We start from the raw sequence: 20,677 nt of genomic DNA on the forward strand, positions 1-20,677 counted from the left end.
ATCAGGCCATGCTGAGGCGGCGTCCCACATGCCACAACTAGAAGGACACACAATTAAAACATACAACTATGTACTGAGGGGATTTGGGGAGAAAAAGCAGAGGGAAATGAAAAAAGAAGATTGGCAGCAGTTGTTAGGTCAGGTGCCAATCTTTAAGAATAAATAAATAAATAAATAAGAGTTTAAAGAAGATCAAAGAGAGAGAAGCTATAGGATTTCAAGATACAAAGAGCTCCATCTTCCTGATGAGGTAAGAGAGAGTCTGCTAAGAGTGAAGAAGAGGAGGGCAGGACTGGGAGCTTCAGGAGAATGAAAAAGTTTCATACGATGTTTGCGGAGGATGCAACAAATAAGAGCAGATGAGCACAAGCATTGCTAAGAGCCACTGAGGGCTAAGTAAAGCTGGAAAACACGGCATTTGCGCAGAGCCAATCAGAACCAATATGTGATTATCTTCAGCCACGTTCAGGAGCCTAAGAATAAGAATTATAAACAGAAAGGTGGGTTTACCTGGAGGTTTGGGATTGGCAAGACATGCATAGTCTTACTCTCTAAAAAAGGAAACACTGCACTCTCTCTAAAATATAACTGCATATATTACATTAAACACATTCACTCAGTGCTTTCTTGCCTTCTTAAATGAAGAATATAGGAGGACACTTTATCCTGTAGTATAAAGAAAACTGGTTTTGGAGCCAGAAGAAACTGGACTTTAACTCTGGCTCTTCCATTTACCATCCATTTGACCTGATCTTTGAGTTTTACCAAGTTCTCTCATTCCTATAATGGGTACAATGCCACCTATTTTTCAGAGCTTTGGCAGTGATTAAATGTAATTTATCTAAAATGCTTGAGACAGGTTCTGGCATATAGTTAAACCTACAAAATAAATGATGTCTGCTATTATCCTGATGTCTAAAAGGAGCACCATCAAACACACATCACTCTATGTTGCTGCACTGTATCTAAGAGTTGTACCCAGCTCTGCATCCCTAGAGGAAGTGGCTAAACCTAGAAGCATGTTCTCGTTTGCTCCTATGAATTTTTCTTTTGACTCTTTTCTCATTGTGTGGCCATTTGACAGTATTTTATACTGTTGTTACTAATACTTCCTCTAACATCATGGCCCTATTCAAACACATAACAATTGGATGAGACGGATATTTAGAGTTTGCTAAGTACCCTCACAGGAAGCCCAGATAACCAAGTCTGCTAAAATTGATTTTAGAAACAATTTTAATGGCATGGTTATCCGGGCTTCCTTTTGGATTTTTTTATACCAAGAGACTCTAGTGTCTTCTTCCAACTACCTAAATCTTCTGTCTGTACAAGAGTAATCAGCAACCTACAGTCCACGGAGTGACTTTTAAAGGCACAGCCTAGCACAATGATGGAGCCCTACTGGCAGCTCCTTCTCCTTTGCTTGTTCCTCATCCTAACACCTACTCTTTTCTCTGCTGCCTAATAATTTGTGTGTCAGCTATTGATAAAGACAGAGGTTGTGATCACTCCTAGAGATATTTGCAACTTGAAAGGAAATCCGTACAAACGGAAAATTCCCCCCAAATATAACTATAATGATTGTGTCCATACTTTGAAAAGTTATTTTATTTCATGGATCTTTCCTGTTTCTTTTTACAGGTTCTGTACAAAATAAGATAACTCCACTTATGAACTCATCACTCAAACCTCTCTCTAACCCTCTTGTTCTGCACTATTCAATACTTCTTAGCTCCCCAAAAACAAGGACGCTTCTTGAAGACAAAAGAGAATAGTATGTATTAGCCTTTAATAACCTTCATCACATCTGGCATGGTGAGCGGCACATGGTGGGAACTAAAACATTTATTTACTATTGCCACAAAGTATCACTTCATGATCCAACAGTCGCCCAGGAAAAATTTGAATAAATCATTTAAAAAGGCAAGAACCTAGTCTATAGCCTACACATAATATAAACTCTTAATCTTTTATTATTTTAATGAACAGGAAAAATTCAAATAATATTTTGTTATAATGAGTATTTTTCTAAGTAAACACGTGCTGTGTTGTGGACAATCCGGTGGTGGCTTCTCACTCAAAAGCAACTTATAATCGAGCAGAAGTAAAGGAAGACTGCCTGCAGGGCAACCACCGCTTACAGAGGCCACGACATAGCTCTGCAACGCGAACAAGCGACTTCCCCACACTACTCGTTACTCTTGAACTACAGGACCTCAAGAGACGGAGGGCAGTTCCGAAGCATCACTTCCTCCTCCCATGCTCAGTCTCTAGAATTCTAAATAGTTTGTACTCAAATATTGACTGAGTCAAGTGGGGTAGAAAGCTGATTTTAAACTTTTAAACCAGTATATTTTGACAACTTTCTTTTTTCTCCCACAATATTCTCACAATAAATCTTAGTCTAACCATTCAACCCGGCATATAAACTTACTTGTTCACCATTTCTGACTATAAAATTACTGTCTTCATCTCAGAGCTTAAGATCTAACTCAGAACTGTGAACACATAAGTCTTCTGGAGTAAACTTTCCAATATCAGGAAACTGTAAAATTTCATTTCTCTTATTTGGAAGCATGAAGGAAAAAAGAAGATACCTTTTATAAGTCCTAACTTAAATTTTTTACATCAGCTCTCACTCACTCTTCAAAGGTAAAAATAACATGCCAGAATCTTAAGGAAATTACACGGCAACTTAAAGCATCTTGGAAAACTGACAAAAGAAGTGCTCAGTAATAAACGAATAAAATTTAAAAAAAAATTTGGTGTTTTAAATAATGATAAAAACAAATTTAAAGAAAACTAAGGGTATCATATAAAAGTACGTAGAGACAATTTTAGAACGTAATTGTATTGAGAATATCTGTATTTTTTGACAGCAAGAAACCTCTCTCCTAGGAAACAACTATACAGTAATACTCAAGTCAAAACAACTTTCTAAATAGTATATATTCTTAGCAATACTATAAATTCCTGGAGTACAATTACAGAAACTAGATATCCTAGTAGTAACATACTTGACCACTTTTGTAAAGTCATTATTAAAAGGGAAGTTGGAGCATTTGTTCTTGAATGAGGAAGTTAAGCTGTAAAAGTAATAAATACATTTCTTCTCATAAATAAAGACTGGCTTTGACAGATTACCTATTGATAATAAAATAAATCCTATATTTTACTCATTTCCTTAGCATTATAATTTTAAGTTTTAAACTTACTGATATACTACCAGAAGTATTTCTAAGTCCCCATAATTTTTATAGTAAAATCCTATGAAGCAAATATAACAAACATTTATAGTCCACAAATATGAGAGACTTCTATAAAAATAAGGGTTTGTGAGTGAAGATGAGAAGCATACTATGTCATATCAGCCATAAGTATTTATGTTTTCAAGTTTACCAAAAGAAAACTGGTTCAAAGATCTATGTTAAAAAACAATCTACATTCATGTTAGTAAGAAGCTCTTTATTACAGGCCAAGGTTGGCTGGATTCCTGGTCAGAATTGTGTCCCGAAGCCCTGAACTTCCAATAAAGCTTTAGCCTTAGTCGGCAGCCCAAGAGCTTTCTTTCATCGCTACCTAGAGCTTCACAGACTGAGAGGGGCTCCTTGTGCTTCCTCTCAAGTGGGGAACATCTAGGCCCCTTTATCACACAAGAGACAAGTTCCACTGCCGAACGGAGGAGTGCAAGCCGACAAGCCTGCATGGTCAGTCTCTACCTGCCATTGGGGTTTCTGTTCCATTTCTGGTTCACACAGATAATGTTCTTCTTTTTAGACCCTGTTATTTTATTTGTTTCCCCTTTTTTAATTTTATTTATAATTGCTGTGTCTGTAACAGAGGTTGCTTACTGGGCCTCATCTCTCACTCCACTCCCAATTTTTATTTATTGCACAAATATTTAAGGAAATATATTACTCAAATTCAATCAAATGTTTGTTCTGTTTGTTTATTTGTTTTGGTGAGGAAGATTGGCCCTAAGCTAACATCTGTCGACAATCTTCCTCTGTTTTTTTCTATTTTTTCCCCCCAAAGCTCTAGTACATAGCTGTACATCCTAGTTGCAAGTCCCTCTCGTTCTTCCATGTGGGATGCCGCCACAGCATGGCTTGACAAGCAGTGTGTAGGTCTGCGCCCAGGATCCAAACTGGCAAACCTTAGGCCGATGAAATAGAATGTGCGAACTAACCACTCAGCCACGGGGCTGGCCCCCAGTCAAGTTTTGTTTCTTCCATACTCTCTTCTAGTTTTTGCCCATGTATGTACACTTTTACAATTATTACAATTGTAATATGGTTACAATTTGGTTTTCTTTTTTTACTGGATATTTCAAATACTTTACAAAGCTTTCAAAATCATCACTCCCTATGGCTCATTCCTAAACGAGATATACCACATCAAACAAGCGAATGGTTAAACTGTTTCGAAAGGGGGAAAAAACCTACTTTCAATTAAAATTCAAGTGGGGGAAAGGGTTGTGGTTTACCACAATACTACACAAATGTGTTCAAAGTCAGCAATAAATCACCCACAACATATATTTGAAGCTTATCTTCAAGTATCTATGACTTTCTAAATATCCCACAGTCTTGCTTCAAAAAACCTTTTACCTCATTTTTAAATCTTACATCAAGCAGATAATCTCATCAATTATCTTATTATAAAAATATCTTGCAAATGTGTCACTGACATAAAGAAATCATTCCTTTTGATGTACTTGCTAATCTAACTGCCATACACAACATAGTTTACAACTTCTGTTTCGCGCAGGTAAACCACTAACACTCAGAGACACAGTGTCCTCATTCTCAATGAGACCGTTCCTAATGAGATCACGCACTTGAAGACGAAGTGCAATCTCGAGTGTGAAAGTGCTGTGAAGCCACAGGGTGTTATTTTCTGGCAGTTACCTTTTCTATTTCTCTTTGCGTAGCTCCTTCCTTCCTCAAACGCTCCTGTTCTACACACTTGCCATTGTAACTTTCCTTGGATTTCTGGAGGGCCTGAGTAATGGTCTGAATGGTTTGAACAGCTTCCAGAGTTCCCGCAACTTCTTCTTTAGTCTGTTTGGTATGAAATGATTCATCAAAATGACCAAACTGTGAAGCACTCGATATCTGATCAATCAATCCCTTAGAAAGAAAAAACTGATACCTTTTTATGAGATTTTACTTGTTCTTCTCCATATTTCTGAACTTCTTTTATTAATTCTTGTAATTTTCTAACAAGATCCAAGTGACAATTTGCTAATTTCTCTGTAGATGTTTTGAACACATCCCACACTGGTGCAAATGTCCTAAGGGAAAGAAACATGAGACTAATTTACTAAAGAAAAAAAGGTTTAAGGTTCCAAGACAGAACCAATGGAAACAATAATGTTATACTCAGCAATTTTAAGTAGGGAAAAGATTAAATTAAAATAAATCATAAATGAAATGACTGACAGAGTGACCTTGATTTTTTAATCCTTGGTTAATTATTCAAAATATTTTTGGACCTTGGGTACAGAGAAATAAGTTAACTACTTATCACGGGTCTGGCCGTGGCCCTCTCTTAATTATATCCTATTATTTTCTGAGTTGATTTGGTTATTTAGACTTGTATCACAATCCTTTCTAATCACTGTTTGTTGTTAAAAATTAACTTATCCAATTTGAGACTATTTAGTGCTCCATTTAAAATGCCTCATCAAAGACAAAAGTTCTTCTGAATTTAAATATACAGAAGTCAGGAGGCCGGCCCTGTGGCCAAGTGGTTAAGTTCGAGGGCTCCACTTCGGCGGCCCAGGGTTTTGCTGGTTTGGATCCTGAATGCAGACATGGCACCACTCATCAGGCCATGCTGAGGTGGCGTCCCACACAGCACAACCAGAAGGACCTATGACTAGAATATACAACTATGTACTGGGGGGCTTTGGGGAGAAGAAGAGGATTGGCAACAGATGTTAGCTAGAGTACCAATCTTTAAAAAAAAAATACAAAAGTCAAATTTGCACGTGATTTTTTTAAGTACCTTCACCATTAATAATTACATAAGAATCATTTTCGCGCTGTCATCTGAAACTTTCGTTCAGGCACTATAATTTTATCTATCAGTGTACTTGCACAAACACTAAGAAAGTCCCTTTCTACTACATGGTACAGGATGTATGAGATACTTTCTACCACTTTTTCTCAATATTGAGGATTTAGTATTTTCAGCAGGCTCCAGCACTTTCAAAGATTACTACACTATTCTATTTTGGATAGTCCCTAGGATGCCAACGGTTAGTTTGAACTAGTTTGGTCAGTAGAAAATGACCTAAGGATAACCTGATTTTCTGCTCTCCTAGTTACCTCCTCAGGTATTTTCAACACCACTTGTTTTGCTCTACAATAAAACTTCTACTAGAAAACAAAACAAGCAGCAGCACAACCCCTAAGACAGGAGTAAAGAATGAAGTTACTTCTCACGTGTACTCTCTGCCAGTTATTACTTTTCCTGCCCAGGAGGAAAGCCACCTGGCAACCTCTATTTTACACAATAATAAAGAAGTTGAAAGATCATTAAAACACTTGGAATAGGACTGTTCTGATTAGATCTCACCTAACACTTTAAATTTAATCAGCACTAAATCTGGTAAGTAGTTAGATGGAAATTTTCAAGATAAAAAAAGACACCTGAAAAGTATCTACTCATTACAGCAGCAAAACACATGCACATCACTTCACACAACCTGATACGTGACAGTTGACACTTCACGAGGCAGATAAGATAAGCCTCCCTTTACTTTATTGACCAAAGGATTCTTTACGTTGCAAAGGCATTCAACATAGATTTCTTAAATGTAAGTTTCCCTAAGGAACTTCAAATAGCATTCCATGTTTTTAAGGTTTGATACACAACTTTTTTTGGTCAGGTAACATGCATTAATGTATAATAAGCACTAAGAAAGAAAACTGACAAATCCAAAATATGTTTAAATGTAACTAAATACAGAAAGATAAAATTCAATTTCTTGCTAAAATATGCATCAGTAAACAAAATCATTAATATTTAAAATCTTTATGATCTTAATAGATGACCCTAACACAAAAAATAAACTATCACCTATTATTTACGAGAAACACACATTCCAAAGACAGAAATGCTGTCAGTAACTATATTCTCAGGAAAAACAGTCTCAGGAACTGAGACTCCGACTCCTCTCACCCAGGCCACAAAGCAGGGAGACTGTTCAATCCATGTTTTTTCCATCTCCCACCAAGTAACTAAGAATAGGGAAGAATTTCCTACAGTAACACCACGGCCAATTGGTTAAAGCTAGCTTCCGTTATTCCAGCTACATTCTGGCCCTTCCACCACGGTAAATAAAGAAGAAATGTTCTAGAAGATGCATGTCTACATGAAAGCTTTAGAAACAGGAGGCTGCCAGAAAAGTGAGGAGAGAGGTGGAAAAAGAAAGAGTGAAGTTGGAGCAACAGAATGGAAGGGGAAAGAAGTAGAGGACAACTGGGAGGAAAAACACAGAAATGGCTATAGACTGCCAGTCCCCACTCTCCTGTGGGTGAAAGGCGGCAGCTCCCATCCTCACCAGCCAGGGTACAGGGCTGCAGACGGTCCTCTCAGCTGCGGGGGTCAGCACTCACATCAGGGGCAGCATCGCTACCCAAGGATGAACTGAGACTCCGACTCCTCTCACCCAGGCCACAAAGCAGGGAGACTGTTCAAATTCACTCAACCACACTAGAGAACACTGATTCATAAGATACTCATTCTGAACCAGTTTTTTGGATCACAGAACTACATGTCAATCTGGTAACTGGTATAGACTCTCTTTATCAGAAATGCGAATTAATACCTACACAAAATTTTACAAGGTATTTCAGGGGATTCACAGATTCATCAGAATCCTTGATACAGAGAAATCTTTTACTAAATATCACTGTAAAAATCTTTATAAATGTTAGACATTATTTTAACATCTTAGCTAAAATATAACCTTTCCCCAAATTTTAGATAATTAAATAAAATTAAGTACTTTCTTCCAGAGTTGTTATGGTTCAAATTATACAATTATTCTTTCCAGAGCTGTTATGGCTATGAGCACATCTCATTTTAAATATATTATTAATAATTTTCATTTTTTGAAGCACATATTTCTTCAACACAAATTTTTTTTTTGTCCCAAGGCACAGGAGACCTGAGCCAACATTCACCAATCCTCCTCTTTCTGCTGAGGAAGACTGGCCCTGAGCTAACATCTGTGCCCATCTTCCTCTAGTTTATATGTGAGACGCCTGCCACAGCATGGCTTGATAAGCGGCACACAGGTCCACAGCCAGGATCTGAAGCGGTGAAGCCCAGGCCGCCGAAGCGGAGTGTGCGAACTTAACTGCTGTGCCACCAGGAGGGCCCCCAACATAAATTTTCAGGAGGAAGATTTAATGATAGTATATGAAACCATAAGAAATATTTTTAAGTGAGTTTTTAAAAATCACTCAACAGAAGTTAAATGAACTTATAGAAAACTAGAATAACATGAATAACAAGTAACATTTATAATCTCAAAATTACACCTACTGCATGACTATAGAGTTTAATCCAAAGGAAAAAGTCTCACTTGCTTTGACTGCGTGAACTGATTCAGCAAGTTCAATTATATCTTCTCTCAAGAATATATTCCTATATAGACACATTTTAAATAAGTACGTTATATATATTTATGAACTATTATATCCTCAATGGGAACCTAATATTCTCAAGAATCTGCCCAAATAAATATTAAAAAAGACTTCTTTGAAGAAATTAACTCACCCAAGTTGTGAATAATTGCTTGCAGATTTTGCTAGTTTTGTCATTGATCTGGAGTACGCCTCTTCTATTGTAGCTCTGTTAAATCAAATTTCCATATTATAATATCTCGTTTAATGACCAAACACATAGCAAAGTTATCGAAATACAAGAAAAGCTGTAGAAAACAAAAAGATACCTCAATTTATGCTAAAAATAAGCAGGTACGCAGTCACGAATTTCTGAACCGTCTTTAAACGCCCTTTGTGCACATCTACCTAAAGAACTAGTAGAGAACTAAAGCAGCTTCATCTTCAGTATGAACGGTACCTGCACAGGAAGCACAGAAGCCGGCCTCTGGATTCTGTCTCACTCTGTAAACTGATTCAGTGTGAAAGTCATCTGTATTTAAGACTTTCTTGGTGTACTTAATATAGTTTTATTATTCTTCAACATTATGATTTCATTATTATGCACATTTAATAGAATAAGAGACGATTTTTGAACAAAATTAAATATGAATTATTAGCAAGTCTGAGATCCTAAACTTCAGGGTTTATTTTGTGATTAGATCTAAAATACTAACAAATAAGTTGTTCACATTAAAAAACTGTGTTTTATATAACTACTATTTAGCATATAGAATTTTAAGCTTTAAAAAAAAATCAACTAAAGCCATTAAATATAGAATAAAAACAATTTTTCCCATAGACACATAACCTACAAATACAAAACATGAGGATGTCGAGGCCTTCTTAACGATACGAGACTTCAGTTTTACCCTACCTCTCCCATCATTCCCCTGTCCCTTCTCAATCGGTGCTCCCCTTAACAGTGGAACAGTCTCCAACCAGCACTGCCCTTCTATTTACCAGGACAAGTTCAACTAGCTTTCTGCTTTTAACGTCCAAATTCAGATCCTCACACTGTTATTGCATCAAACCATCTGTTTAATATATAACTGCCTCAAGCAAAACTATACTCAGATATCTTAATCACCTCAAACTCAGTATATCCAAACTAAGCTTATCTCCAAACCCTTCCGCAACCCCATCCCACAAAAATTAGCTCTCTAACAAAAAGGAGCAATTAACAGTAACTGCCTCTCACTGATGGCACTGTGAATTTTTATGCTCCTTTAACCTTTTCTGTATCTTTTTAACATACTATAAGGGTATTAATTTGATAATCTAAAAAAAGTTCATACAGAAAAGAAATATTAATATCTCAGTGGATAAGTTTAATAGCAAGAAAAAAGTCAGTCAGTTTCCAGTATTAGTAAATTGATACAAAAACCTCCCAATGAGGAAAACTAGGAAAATGTCAGGGCCGGGGGTAACACAAAGGCATCAGAGAACTACAGGGGCAGTTAAGAATCAGTAGGCCAAGATCTAAAAGATATCCAGAGGCGAGTCAGATACATAGGGCAGGCTGTCCCTTGCGGCATCTAGAAGAGGCAGCTGAAAGTGAGCAGCAGAGAAGAGCTTTTCACAGCCTCACAGCGGAAGGGAGACAAAACTGGAGTCTAGACCTGCCAAAAGTGGGGATATGGGCAATCCATGCCCTTTTAGTAAGGATGGAAGGAGTAAGGATGAACCATAAGTAGGGAAACCCTCGAAGGGAGTGCAAACCATATATCTTTTCAAAACCTGATATTGGATCCTGAATGGACATCTTATACACATTCATAAAACCACCAGGACATAAAGAAACAAGACAAGATGAACCAAAACCAGTGGGAACACACAAATCTTAGACTTTATGAGTTTATATATTATGATCAAGGAGATATCAGATTGAATCAACAATTTCAGTAGAGAGCTGGAAATAATTTTTAAAAAGTGGAGGAAAAGTCATAGGAAAAACTGCTGAGATTCAAAGGCAAAAGAAAATCCTAAACGCAGTCAAACCCTTCCCACCATTAGATGTTACCTCCAACAGCAGATAACTGAAGGATCTTTAAAGAATTTTTTAAAAATCTAGTAAAATGCAAAACTATAAAACCCCCAGAAGATAACATAAGAGAAAACCTAGATGACCTTGGGTATAATAATGCCTTTAAAACCCATGAAAGAAATAACTGATAAGCTGGACTTCATTAAAATTAAAAATTTCTGCTCTGTGAAAGACAATGTCAAGAGAATGAGAAGACAAGCCACAAACTGGGAGAAACCTTAATAGACACTCCACCAAAGAAGATACACAGATGGGAAGTAAGCAAATGAAAACATGCTCCACTTCTTGTGTCACCAGGGAAATGTAAATTATAACAATGAGATACCCCTACATACCTATTAGAATGGCTAGAGTCTGGAAAACTGACACCACCAAATGCTGGTGAGGATGTGGAGCAACAGGAACTCTCATTTATTGCTGGTGGGAATGAAAAATGATACAGCCACTCTGGAAGACAGCTGGCAGTTTCCTATAAAACTAAGCATACTCTTACCGTATGATCCAGCAATCGCCTTCCTCGTTATTTACCCAAAGAAGCTGAAAACTTTCCACACAAAAACCTGCACACAGATGTTTATAGCAGCTTTATTCATAACTGCCAAAACTTGGAAGCAACCAAGATGTCCTTCAGTAGGTAAATGGATAAATAAACTGTGGTACATCCAGACAATATTATCTAGCACTAAAAATAAATGAGCTATCAAGCCACGAAAAGACATGGAGGAACCTTAAATGCATTTTACTAAGTGAAAGAAGTCAATCTGAAAAGGCTATCACATACTATATAATTCCAACTATACGACATTCTGGAAAAGGCAAAACCAAGGAAGGGGGACAGGTGGATAAAGAGGCAGAGGACAGAGGATTCTTAGGGCAGTGAAAATACTCAATGTGATATTATGATGAACATACGTCATTATACGTTTGTCCAACCCAAAGAACATACAACACCAAGAGTGAACCCCAAGGTAAATTATGGACTTTGGGTGATTATGATGTGTCAACGTAGGTTCATCTTTGATAAAAAAAAAAATGTACCATTCTGGTGAGTGATATTGACAATGGGGGAGGCTATGCATGTGTGGGAGCAGGGAGCATATGGGAAATCTCTGTACCTTCCTCTCAATTTCACTGTAAACCTAAAACTGCTCTAAAAGAACAGTCTTTAAAAAAAATTTACCAACTAGAATTCCACACCCAGCAAAAGTATAACTGACAGTGAACGTCCAACGGAATAATGGATCTAGGTGACGATCATCAGGTGCTGCCAGCACGGCACAACAGACACAATCAGACAGTACGTGCCTCCGAGGGAAGTGTACGCCACCTATGAAGTATTCTCGTCAAAACACTGAACTAAATGTGATCAAGCTACTAGCTGTGAATGTCCATTTACAGGAAATACGAGGGTAAAGGAAAACGTTAAATAAAACTATGGCTGTGCAATTAGCATATTCCAGGATGTGGGACCCTCTACAGAACAAACAATCTGGTTTCTTTAACAAAAACAAAAGGAGAGGGTAGGGAGATCCACAGATTAAGAGACTCAAAAATCATATCAACCAAACATAATGTATAATCTTGCTGGGATCCTAATGAGAGGAAATCAACTGTGTGTGTGCATGGGTTAATGCGACAACCAAGGAAAACTGAGCACTGACTGGATATTTGGTAATATCAAGGAATTAATACTCTATTTTTAGATTAGATAACATACTGTGGTTATGTTTTTTAAAAGCCCTTATCTTCTACAGATACATCTGAAAGGCCAACAGATGAAACAATGTCTCTGAAGCTGAGATACGCTTCATAACAATTCAGTAGTAGTGGTACAGAATAGACAGAAGACGACGAGCCACGATTTGGAAACTGCTGAAGCTCAGTGATTGCAACATGTAAGTTCTTTATATTAAGCTCATAACTTCTGTATAACTTTTATATATGTTTAAATGGTCCATAATAAAAAGTTTTTAAAATAAAAATAAATTAAAAATGTGATCAGACTAACAAAATTGAGAATTTATCACCAGCAAATCCACATCGAAAGAAATATTAAAAAGATGTTCTTAAAACAGAAGAAAAATGGGGCTGGCCCCGTGGCCGAGTGGTTAAGCTCGCACACTCCGCTGCAGGCGGCCCAGTGTTTCGTTGGTTCGAATCCTGGGCGCGGACATGGCACTGCTCATCAAACGACACTGAGGCAGCGTCCCACACGCCACAACTAGGACCCACAACGAAGAACACACAACTATGTACTGGGGGGCTTTGGGGAGAAAAAGGAAAAATAAAATCTTTAAAAAAAAAAAACACAGAAGGAAAATGATCCAGGGCAGAATATCAGAAAAAAAGTATATAAATTTAATAAATCTAAATAATGACTACACAAAAATACCAAGAATATACAAGAATAAAATACATAACAACCTGACATGAACAAATGAGCTGCATTAGACATTAGAAAACATTTTTTTAATTATTATTAATTTTGTTAGATGAACAACAGTATTCTTCTTCTTCATGTCCTTAGCTGTTAGAGATACATACATACATACATAAGTATCTATGGACTTAGTACTTTGATGCCAGGCCACTGCTTTAAACAAGACTGGCAAAATATTAAAAACTGTTGACACTTTATTATAGTTCACTACTTGGTGGTTTATAATATTTTCCTTATTGGGGCTGGCCCCATGGCCGAGCGGTTAAGTTAGTGCTCCACTGCAGGTGGCCCAGTGTTTCGTTGGTTCGAATCCTGGGCGCGGACACGGCACTGCTCATCAAACCACGCTGAGGCAGCGTCCCACATGCCACAACTAGAAGGACCCACAACAAAGAATATACAACTATGCACCAGGGGGCTTTGGGGAGAAAAAGGAAAAAATAAAATCTTGAATATTTTCCTTATTTTTTTGACTAAGTTTGAAATTTTCCATAATAAAAAGTTAAAGAGAGGCGGCTGACCCAGTGGTGTGGTGGTTAAGTTTGTGCACTCTGCTTCAGCAGCCTGGGGGTCACGAGTTCAGATCCCAGGCATGGAGCTAGCACACTGCTCATCAGCCATGCTATGGCAGCATCCCACATATAAAACGGAGGAAGACTGGCACAGATGTTAGCTTAGGGACAATATTCCTCAAGCAAAAAAAAGAGGAAGATTGGCGACACATGTTACCTCAGGGCCTACCTTCCTCACACATAGACACAAAAAGTTAAAGAAATACACAACAAAAATAGCACATAAGTGTATATTTCCATAATGAAAAGGTTTTTAAAAACGGAAAACTTTTAATTTCCATAGTAATAAGTTAAACACACACACAAATGGCATATAAGGCATATAACTCAGGAAGAAGGTGAAAGTACCAATTATTATTAGAAGTTAAGAGGTCAAGGAAGCATGTTATAATCTCCAGGATAACCACTAAAAGAATAGTAAAGGAGATTATTACTTCCAACGTAATAAAAGAAAATGGATTAAAAAAAAGAAAAAAGCCAAAAGGCAAGAAAGAGGAAGAAAAAAATATAAACAATTACAAAAATAGTAAAGGGGTTGGCAAACTATAGCATCATTAACAAATTTTGCCTGTTGCTTGTTTTTGTAAATAAAATCTTATTAGAACACAGCCAGGCCCATTTACTTACGTGTTGGTCATGGCTACTTTTGTGCTAAAACAGCAGAGATGAACAGCTGCAACACCGATCAGATGGCACACAAAGCCTAAAATACTTACTTTCTAGACTTTCAAAGAAAAAGTTTGACAACCTCTGAGACAACAGATTTGAACCCAAATATATCTTCAATTACACTGAATGCAATGGACTAAATGCTTCAATTAAAAGACAAAGACTGTCTAAATGGCCTTAAAAATATAAGAAAGAAGCAAATCTAAACCACAAGGACACACCAAAAAAGAAAAAATACATAGACCATGCAAACACTAACCAAAAGCAAACTGACGACACTACAGTAACAACAAGGTAGACTGCAAGGCAAAACACTGCTGGAGACATCAACGGACACTTCATAACGAGAAAGAGCTCAACTCACCCGAAGACGCAACAGTCCTAAATCTGTGTCCACCTACTAACATGGCCTCAAATGTATAAAGCAAAAACTGACATAACTACACAGATAAATAGACAAAAATCAACTCACATTGAGAGATTTTCAATACATCTCTCTCAGGAACTGATAAAAAGAGCAAGATAAAAAAAAAAAAACAGTGAGGATATATTAGAGTTGAACAACAGAATTCACAAACTTAACCATGACCGATACATGTAGAACAGTATATCCAACAAATGCAAAATACAGTCTTTTTAGGCACATGCAGATATTTACCAAAATTGACTCTATCCTGGTCCATAAACCAAGCGTCAACAAATTTCAAAACACTGAAATCATACAAAGTCTGTTCTCTAACCACAATGCAATTAAGCTTGAAATCAATAGCAAAAATATACCTTAAAAATCAACGTGTATTTGGAAATTAACAAATACACTTCTAAATAACCCAGGGAGGCAAGGAAGAAAGCACAATAAAACTTAAAATATATTTAAAGTAAATCTAATGAAAATTCCATTTCTCAAAATTAGTGAGGTGCAACAAAAGCAACACGTGAGAGAAATTTACAGACGAATATATCAGAAAAGAAAAAAAGCTGAAAGTCACTAGGTTAAGCATCCGTCTCAAAAAGTTAGAAAAAGAACAGCAAAGTGAACACAAAGACAAAGGAAATAAGGATCAGAAGTTAGCAAAATAGAAAATAAATATACAAAAAGAGAGGATCAACAAAGCTAACAGTTAGTTCTCTGCAAAAACTATTAAAACCAACAAACGCCAAATAAGACTGAGCATGAAAAAAAGAGAGAAGGCACAAATAACCAATGTCAGATGAAAAGTGGGACATGAGTACAGATCCTGCAGATATTAAATAAGTTCAGAAAAGGATATTAAGAATAATTTTGCCAATAAACTTGAAAATTTAGATAAAATGGAAAAATTCCTTAAAAATATAACAAACTCACAGAAGAAATGAAATATATGAATAGTCTTCTAACTATTAAAGAAATTAAATATGTAATTTAAAACCTTCCTACACAGATAATTCTAAGCCCAGATGGCTTTACCAGGAAATTCTATGAAACACATAAGGAAGAAACTATCCACAAATTTTTCCAGAAAATACAAAAATAGAGTGTACTCCTCAACTAATTTTACGAGGCCAACAAACCTTGATCCCAAAACCTAATAAGGACATTTATAGAAAGGAAAATTTCAGACCAATCTCACTCACAAATATAGATGCAAAAAACCCTAAGTAAAACAGCAGCAAACTCATCCACCAATATATAAAAAGGACAATACATCTCCACAGAGTTGAGTTTATACCAGGAATAGGAAGTTAGTCTAACATTCAAAATCCACTGTAATTCAGAATAAGAGGAGGGGAAAAAAAAGGAAAGAAAACCATATCTCAAGAGATGCAGAAAAAGTATTCGACCAAATTCAACATCTGTTCATGACTGAAAAGAAAGTAGCAAATAAAAGGGAATTTTCATAATCTGATAAATAATAGGAAAAAACCCTAGAATAAATATATCACATGTAAGAATGAAACGTGGAACTGGGAACAAGACAAGGATGCCTACCATCACCATTTCTACTCAGCATTACACTGGGGGTATTAGCCAGTACAATACATCGAGAAAAAGAAATAAAAGGTATAAAGATTGGAAAGGGAGAGATAAAACTGTCATTTACAGAAGATTATTATACACAGAGAAAACCCAAAAGAATCTACAGATAAATTATCAGAATAAGCAAGAATTGCCAGGTTTCTGAACACAAAGCCAACATATAAAAATCAAGCGCATTTCTATAAATTTGCAACACATAACAGACAAAGGGACTTTACCCAGAATACACAAAGAATTCCTTCTATTGTTTTTAAAAGGGGAGGAGGTCAGAAAAAATAGATAAAAGATTAAGATGCAAATGACCGATAAACATATGAAAGGATGCTCAACCTCATTAATCATCAGGGAAATGCAAATTAAAGTCACAATGTACTACTATCAGAATGGCTCAAATTAAAAGCCTGACAACACCAAGTGTTGATAAGGACGTGGAGCAACTGGAGCTCTCAATCAAGGCTGCTGGTGGTGTATATTGGTGCAACCACCTTGGAAAATTCTTTGGCATTGCCCACTAGAGTTGAACATACACATACTCTATGACCTGGCAATTCTACTCCAGGGTATACACCTTACATAAACATGTATAGATGTGTATCAAGACACATGTGCAAGAATATTCAAAGTAATATTATCTGTAACAGTAAAAAACTGGAAACAATCCAAATGTCCATCAACAGCAGTAGACAAATACATGTTGCTATATTTATACAATTTAATATTAGTGTCGTAAATGAACTATCCTAAACTCAATACAAATGAATCTCTCAAACAGTGCTGAGTAAAGGGAGTCAGACAAAAGAATACCTACTATATGATTAAACTGATATACTCAATACAAAGTTCAAAAAATAGGGATAACTTCCTTTGACAGATGATGGACAAACTGTGATATAGCCATAAATAGAATGCTACTCGACAGTAAAAAGGAATGAATTGTTGATACATGAGACAACATGGATCAATCTCAAAATAATTATAATGAGTGAAAGCACCTGACAACAGAGTACATCCTGTATGATTCCACTTATATAAAATTCTACAAAATGCAAACTAACAAGAGTCAGAAGCACATGAGTGGTTGCTTAGGGATGGGGGCACAGAGGAGGACCAGGAGGGAGAAATTACCAAGGGGATGATGAACATGTTCACTATCGTGATTGTGGTCATGGTTTCCTGAGTGCATGCATACGTCAAGATGTACCAAATTGTACACTTTAAGTATGTGCAGTATACTCTATGTATTATACCTCAATAAGGCTGTTGGAAGGGAGGGAGGAGGGAGGAGGGGAGTAGAGAAGTGAGGAGCAGGGGAGGAGAGAAAGAAAGTCTGAATGACTGAATTAGGAAGTTGTTTAACCTTTCTGGGCCCCAATTTTCTCATCTATAACCTGGGACTTAAGAGTTTTGAGAGTTAAATGAGATAATGTATGCAAAGTCCTTAGTGCACAGTATATGCTTATGTGTCTATCTTTTCTTCTTTCTTTCTCATTCATTCCTTCAAGAAATATGAGTATCGGGGCTGGCCCCATGGCCAAGTGGTTAAGTTCACGCTCTCTGCTGCAGCGGCCCAGGATTTCACTGGTTCGGATCCTGGGCGCGGACATGGCACTGCTCGTCAGATCACGTTGAGGCGGCATCCCATGCCCCAACTAGAAGGACCTGAAACTAAGATATACAACTATGTACCAGGGGGGATTTGGGGAGATAAAGCATAAAAAAAAAAAAACAGAAATATGAGTATCTAATTGTGCTAGGCTCTGTGCTAGGCACTAGGATACAAGAAAATACTGTATACTGTTCCCCTTATAGGGGAACATAGAAACAGAAACAAGAATGAATAATTACAAAATGTTATAAATACAACAAAGAGATGCATGATGTTGAGAGAGATTCTAATAGGTGTTTCTGACGTAGTCAGAGATTAGGAAATGCATCCCTGGAGAAGAGACCACGTTGCTGACCTCTAAAGGATAAGCAGCCTTATCTAGGAGAAGACAGGAGTAAGTACGGAACAAGCCTGGACTGGAAGAAGCCTGTCAAAAAAAATGGCCAACATCTCCAGAGAGGAAAGAATAAGGAGGAGTCCGGTGTGAGCTAAAGTTTGAAAGGTGGTGTGGGGCCAGACCACGCAGACCAATCTTAAGGGCAACAGGAAGGCTTTTGAAATGGCTTAAACAGAGGAGGTAACGAACTGATCTGTAAGCTGCAGGGGAACAAGAATGAATGTAGACAGACCAATTAGGAGCTTTTGCTGTAGTTCAGGCAAACAACAGCTCAGATCAGGGTAGTGAAGTTAGAGATTCATTCTATCAAACAATCTGTACTGAGGGCCTACTAAGGGCCAAGCACCATCTCAAGCGCAGGCGAAAGACCAATAAGCAAAAACCAAAAAATCCCTGCCCTGTGGGGTTTCTGTTCTGGTGCAGCAAGACAGAGAGACAAGTAAACAGGTCAACTATCACTCGAATAAATAAGTCAACTATCACTCCTATCAGACAGCTGTAAGCGCTACGAAGGAAAATAAAGTGGGGAGGGGAGGAGAAGGCAGGTGGTCTCACTGCCCACACGGCCACCAGGGGCTCAGACTCCGCGCAAAGAAGGGAGACCCAGGAGTCCTGACCTTCTTCTGGGGACTGACCTAAACAGGCTAACAAGCATAATGACAGCTGCCCTGATGGCCTCAGGTAGACAGTGACAGCAGTGACGTAAGCACTAGGGGAGAAGGAAGGCAAGGGGACACGCCAGGAGATGCAGAGTTCTGGGGTCTCTCCTTTCCTCCTGCCAGTGACGATGCAGAAGCCAGTGAGGGACAGCCTTCTCTGCAGCAGTGGCGCTTCTGGATCCCTCTTAACTCCGTTAGAGAGGTGACAGCCGGGACAGGATGGGTCTTACAGGAAACCGCTTGTTCCCCACTTCCTAGCAGCCTGTAACTCCATGAAGGCAAGAGCTTTATCTTTATCACCATATTCCCAGAATCCAGACAAGTACCTGGCGCATAGCAGATACAGGATACAGAATATAGAAAGAATAAATGAACAGAATATTCTACCCTAAAAGGAGAGCATCCCTATATTGTCAAGGTTAAGATTTTAAATGTGGTCATACAAAAATTACCAAGTGGGGGTTACCACAAAACAGCTTTAATCAAATCAAACTGCACTGATTTTTAATAGTTTTTCAATTGACTATTATATTCTAAGAGTCTTAAAAACCATCACATTTTATAAATTTGCAGAATTTAAAAATACATATTTAGGACTTTTTAAAAATAAAAGTTATAATAATATATTACTAAACTCCAAGTTCAGAAAACTTAGTCTTTCCAAATTATTTTACTGTGTTTACTTAATGACATGTTTAAAGACATGGTAATATTTTATCCTACAAAATTAGTCAACTTTTCTATTCTATCACCTTGCTAGTACATCCAATGAAAAATACGTAGATAATATTTTGAAGTAGTGATTTGCAAACCAGGAGTTCAACACCACCACCTGGAGCCACTATTTAGCCCTCAGTGTGCAGATGACAGATAACCACTACTTTATAGTATACTTTTTTTTTTTTGGTGAGGAAGATTCACTCTGAGCTAACATCTATTGCCAATCTTCCTCTTTTTTTTTTTCTCACTTGAGGAAGATTAGCCCTGAGCTAATATCTGTGCCAATCTTCCTCTATTTCGTATGTGGGATGCCACCACAGCACGGCTGACAAGTGATGTAGGTCCATACCCGGGATCCCAACCCACGAACCCAGGCCACTAAAGCAGAGTGCACCAGACTTAACCACTACACCACAGGGCCAGCCCCTCTAGTATACTTTCAAAAAGTATACTTGACTACTTCAATCCAAATCCAACTAATAAACAATCATTTTATTGTTAAATCAATTTATAAAAAAAGAAAACACATACCTTTCTCTTACAAAATCTGCCAGTTCTTTTGTTGATATCTGTCCATGTTTCATATTATGGTAAAGGACATCAAAGCCACTATTTTTTTCCCCCTAAAATTTAAAAATATTTTTAGTTTAACAAAAAAAAGATCAAAATGACTTAAGAATAACCATTGTTGCTCACTGTATGCCTTTGAACTGTATCAAAGGAATACTATAAGCTTTGACAAAGTTTACAATTCATTATATATACGTATACACAAATTCACACACACATGTACACACACTGTAATCACTCATAAGGGTACATTAATGAAATTCACAAATTCACACACACATGTACACACACTGTATCAC

The 20,677-nt window shown here is 37.2% G+C and overlaps 1 protein-coding gene across 1 annotated transcript in view; it reads right to left on the reverse strand.

The window, feature by feature from the left end:
* Window positions 1–20,677, reverse strand: part of FCHO2 (FCH and mu domain containing endocytic adaptor 2) — a 114,255-nt gene that overhangs the window by 80,600 nt on the left and 12,978 nt on the right. The window contains exons 4-7 of the mRNA XM_046667822.1: window positions 20,340–20,431; window positions 8,797–8,871; window positions 5,155–5,296; window positions 4,911–5,063 (exon numbers count right to left, since the gene is read on the reverse strand). Of these exons, the coding sequence (XP_046523778.1) occupies window positions 4,911–5,063; window positions 5,155–5,296; window positions 8,797–8,871; window positions 20,340–20,431 (462 nt within the window). The remainder of the gene's footprint in view (window positions 1–4,910; window positions 5,064–5,154; window positions 5,297–8,796; window positions 8,872–20,339; window positions 20,432–20,677) is intronic.

This window comes from Equus quagga, chromosome 7 (assembly GCF_021613505.1).
Source record: "Equus quagga isolate Etosha38 chromosome 7, UCLA_HA_Equagga_1.0, whole genome shotgun sequence".
Lineage (NCBI taxonomy): Eukaryota > Metazoa > Chordata > Mammalia > Perissodactyla > Equidae > Equus > Equus quagga.